This window comes from Austrofundulus limnaeus, unplaced genomic scaffold (assembly GCF_001266775.1).
Source record: "Austrofundulus limnaeus strain Quisiro unplaced genomic scaffold, Austrofundulus_limnaeus-1.0 Scaffold101, whole genome shotgun sequence".
Classification (NCBI taxonomy): domain Eukaryota; kingdom Metazoa; phylum Chordata; class Actinopteri; order Cyprinodontiformes; family Rivulidae; genus Austrofundulus; species Austrofundulus limnaeus.
The window spans coordinates 477,134-481,490 of record NW_013952503.1 but is presented as its reverse complement, the minus strand read 5'-3'; the positions used below and the strand labels follow the sequence as shown (position 1 = coordinate 481,490).

General features: G+C 38.2%; 1 protein-coding gene across 1 annotated transcript in view; it reads left to right on the top strand.

The window, feature by feature from the left end:
* si:ch73-22o12.1 (nectin-2) overlaps positions 1 to 2,396 on the top strand; it is a 115,896-nt gene extending 113,500 nt beyond the window's left edge. The window contains exon 10 of the mRNA XM_014013414.1: positions 1,063 to 2,396. Coding sequence (XP_013868868.1) covers positions 1,063 to 1,293 — 231 coding nt within the window. The 3' untranslated portion in view covers positions 1,294 to 2,396. The remainder of the gene's footprint in view (positions 1 to 1,062) is intronic.
* The last annotated feature ends 1,961 nt before the right edge of the window (positions 2,397 to 4,357 follow it).

Genomic DNA, 4,357 nt, shown 5'->3' with positions numbered 1-4,357 from the left:
CTCTAGTAATATATTTACTGAGAAAAATGGTGACGTGTTCAATACTTATTTTACCTGCTGCATATAACAACAATTTTTTCACAAATTTGTCAGACATGACTCGTATGATGAAGATGAATGAGTTTTCGACAGAACCTAAAGATTTGCTGAGGCTGTTGGTACCACACACGTCTTACATCACCAAGTGCCAAATAATAACCAGCAAGTTTATCTGATGGATAATTCCACACGATTCTGCCCAACCCTATGACAACATACAGTATGATAACACTTATTATCACTCACAAAGATGAGAGAGTGGAATGAGGTGTTGTTCCCCCATGAATCAGCCCTATTTTACATCCTCCTGCTGCAACGTGCTTCAAATATGACGAACATTAATAAAAGAGCCATAATTTTATTAAATTTAATATATAATTTAATCAGTGTATAATTATTATTATTTCAGTTAGAATGAGTTGAGCACTCGTAAACTACACAAGATATGGACATTTTTTCAGATAGCAGATCCTCCACTTTTCCACTTCCGACCTCCATCCGAACTTCGCGCCCTGGTGGCACTGCATCGTGACGTCACGTGAAACCCTCCTATTAAGGCTTCATTCCTTTCTGAAATACTTAAATGTAAACTTTAACATTTAACTACAACATTTAAGAATTTATGTTTACATTAAACATTTAAATTAAACATTTAGTAAAAAAAAATAGCTAAATGTGAGCTAAATAATAAAATGTTAGTGRAAAATTTATGACTATGATTTAACTCTCAACATGAGGTAAATAATGTAAAAGTGTTTGACATTTTTCAACATTTTATTTTATTCTTACCGCTCTATAAAAAACAGGTTTTTATTGTAAAATCAGGTGCAAACTGCTTTTAAGATGATTTCTACTCTGCAGTGGTTATATCCTGTTCCACTTCTTCACCTTTCCTGCAGCACCTCAAAAAAAAAAAGATAAAAATCAGAATCAAAGTCTGTAAATTCTCACTTAAATTATGTATCGTGAAGTTTTTTTTAAAATCTGTTGTTAAAAATCTCACGTTTTGCTTGTTATCTCCAGGATCTCGATGCCTATCATGACGACGATGATAACAACAACAAAGACGACGATGATATTGAAGCACATGATGGAGAGCATTACTTCTCTGCTGCCCCATCAGGTTGGGATGATCCGGGCAGCAGTGAGGTGCCCCCTCCTTACATGCGCCAAGACAGTGAGCCCCAGGACTACAATGGAATCCCCAACATCGGCCGCGGAGAGAGCTTCGTGTCGACCCCCATGATTGTTTGAGTATTCTCTGTGGATGACTTGGATTCATTTGGTTTTCAAAAGGACAGATTGAACATGACTGTTGGAGTAAAAACTGGGAAATGTGAACATTTTGATTTGTTGCCATTAGTTTGTCTTTTTTTTTAATTTGTGAAATGAACAGGTTCAGGTATGTTTTGCTTTTTATCAGTTTGAGCCATAAGCACAATGTTGTTCATGTACTGTCTGCCCAGTTGGAACACGCAGCTACAAGATGTAAAAAAACACTGCAGACAGAACAAAAATCTTTTAAATGCTGTTGAATTTTTCAGGTAATCAACACTTAGATTAAAGCAGCTTGAAGCCGTCGTGTTCTGGTTTTCCATGCAAAAGAAGCACAACATGCACAAATACATTTTTTCCCCCCAAGTTGTATCTGTTGTTGTTTTCCAAACCCAGCTGGCATGAAGTCGGCGTGCACCAGGCGCCCTGTGGAGAAGCTATTAGCTGCAGTTAATCAGGCAGCGCCAAGACGAGCGCCACAGACCGTGACGACATTAGGCTTTTTAAACTGCCGTCTGGAAGCTTTAACTGCTGATGCAACGCTTCTTACTGTGAGAGATGTTTGAGGAGATGCTTTTATAAATGTGCTTTTTTAATATACTTTGACTATTTGCACCTGCTCTTTGTTGTGAAAATGAAATGCTGCTCTGCTCCAGTGGAAGCGACAAAAGAGCGCAGGGATTGAGTTTGAGAGAGCAGCACAAGCATTGTCTTTGTTACACTTATTTTTCTTTTTAATGGATACAAATGCAAACTACAATCACTAAACACAGATTAAAAATTACTTTTTTTATTATTATTTATCTAAATTATATCCAAGAGTTGAGTTCCAATAAGAAATCTCTATTATGATCCTGAAAACCCCTCTGGTGTAAATAGTGTTTTATGATTTTTTAAGTGTTTATTTTAGTCCAAAAATGAAACCCATTGATTCTTCAACCACTTCCTTTATAAACCTTAAGTTTTTTAGTGTGTTGGTACCAAGCAGATGTTTATTTTAGTTTTAGAAATATCTTACTTTTGAGTTGTATTTTTCAAAGTTACTTTTTGCTGATTTAATAAACATGTATATTTTTAATCTATTTAAAAAAAAATAACTTGAGTTTGTTTTATTTCTTTCCGTTGTCGTTCCTAAGCTTCACCACCTGGGGGCAGTATTTATTTACTGAGCGTGAGCAGCTGATCTTTAACAGAAAACACCATTAGTGTGGGCAGAGCTCTACTTCTAATGAATACTGTCACTTTATGCCATTTATGAGTTGCTAATAAATCAGTGTGGAGCATACTGATGCTACACTACCCACACAGTTCTGTGAGAGGACTGCAGCAGCTCACCTGCTTCTTGTTCTGCTGCTCTTGTCTGACTCATCTCTTTCCATCTTTAGCTGCATTTCCTCCACTATTGTTATCCACCGGTGCATAGAATTCTTCTTTTGAATCACGGTGATTTGGTTTGAGCACGCCAAAGACGCAGTGTTTGGGGATTATCCGTATCTCCCAGCCTGCACTGACTCAAACGTGGCGAGCCCTTGTGTATCGCAGCTTATCTGTATTAATTGGTACGGAGTGCAGCTGTGCCCTGAATCAACCAGATTAGCCTGGGCTGCTGCAGATGAAGCACACCGTGACTCTGCAGTCTGTTCCAGGCCTGTATTCTGGTCACACATGTACACCGGGCTTCGCAGAAAGTCTAATCAGGTCTTGATGGTATTATTGATTTTGCAGCTGAAGGCCGCTTCAAGCATCAAAACCAAAAGTCTGCTTATTCAAATAAGTTAGACCATTAGAGCGGCTGGTTTTAATTGTGCGATGGTTTGAGATGACTTCTCTGACTGTATTTCTTTTTTAGTGTAATCTATTCTATCTGCAGCTGAACTCCAGCGCCCCACGATGACAAAACCATCTTTACGGACGTCTAGATCAATAGATACGAGCTTGGAATCGACCAGGAGTTGTAATACTTCCTAATGACTGTTTGTATTGATTAAAAACATACTGTGACGGGAAGTCACAGTGCATCAATGTGATAAAATAGAAAGGATTTTGTTAGGCAGTTCTGAAGGGATCAGAGACGGCAACATCTTTTTTTTTCAAGTTTTCATAGCATGTTATGTAAGCTGTAAGAGTTCTGAAGGTTTGCACTTTTCCGGGATTACCAGACTGTGAATTGGCAGCCAGGTAACAAATGAGGAACGAGGCAGAGAATAAACCTCTCAGGCCTTTCGGCAAGGCTACTAAGCTGGATAAAAATAGAGGCAGAGGAGAGGGGATTGAGAGAACCAGGGAGGACAGAAAAGTTGGGGGAAGGAGGAAACGACTTGACTTACAGTAAATTAGGTGAGCGGGGATTTACCGAGTGACCTTTTCCTGCAAGTCAGACAAACGTATGGTGGCTCTGAATGCTCAGCAGCAACTTGACCCGATGGAGACACTCGGCCCAGATATAACKGCACTGGTTTCCAAAAATCCACGATTCATACTGATGTCCAGTTTCTTTATTCCACTTAAGAACCACAGAACACCGTGAAAACTACAAAAAAATACAACAATACACCTTTAAGCACAAGCTTTTGTAAATACATAAATACTGACTTATTTTTCTCTCTTTTTCATACAGTACACAATTTACAAAACTCAGCAGAAATAGAACTTCACATTTATCATCAATATTACCGTGGCCACGACAGTCACCAGTGGTTTTTTTTAACCCTTTTAAAACTACTTCCTTCCAGCTGGTCAAAGAATCAAATGTCCAATGAGACACAAAAAATGATGATTCATATATTGAGTTGAATGTAGAATCCGTCTCTAAAATAGATACAAAAGTGTTTATTTATGTAGTTTAAAATATGTTTAACAACATGCAAATACACCAGAATGCAGGAAACAGCACCTACTTCATTCAAACTTTTCTGTGGGAGAACACCCCCTCCCACGTTGGGGTTATGATGGCAACTAATAGCAGCAAAGATAAATATAATAGTACTTATGTGAAAGAAATAACTGTAAAATCAAAAAGAAAAGGTGGGACTGRGARGGTRWG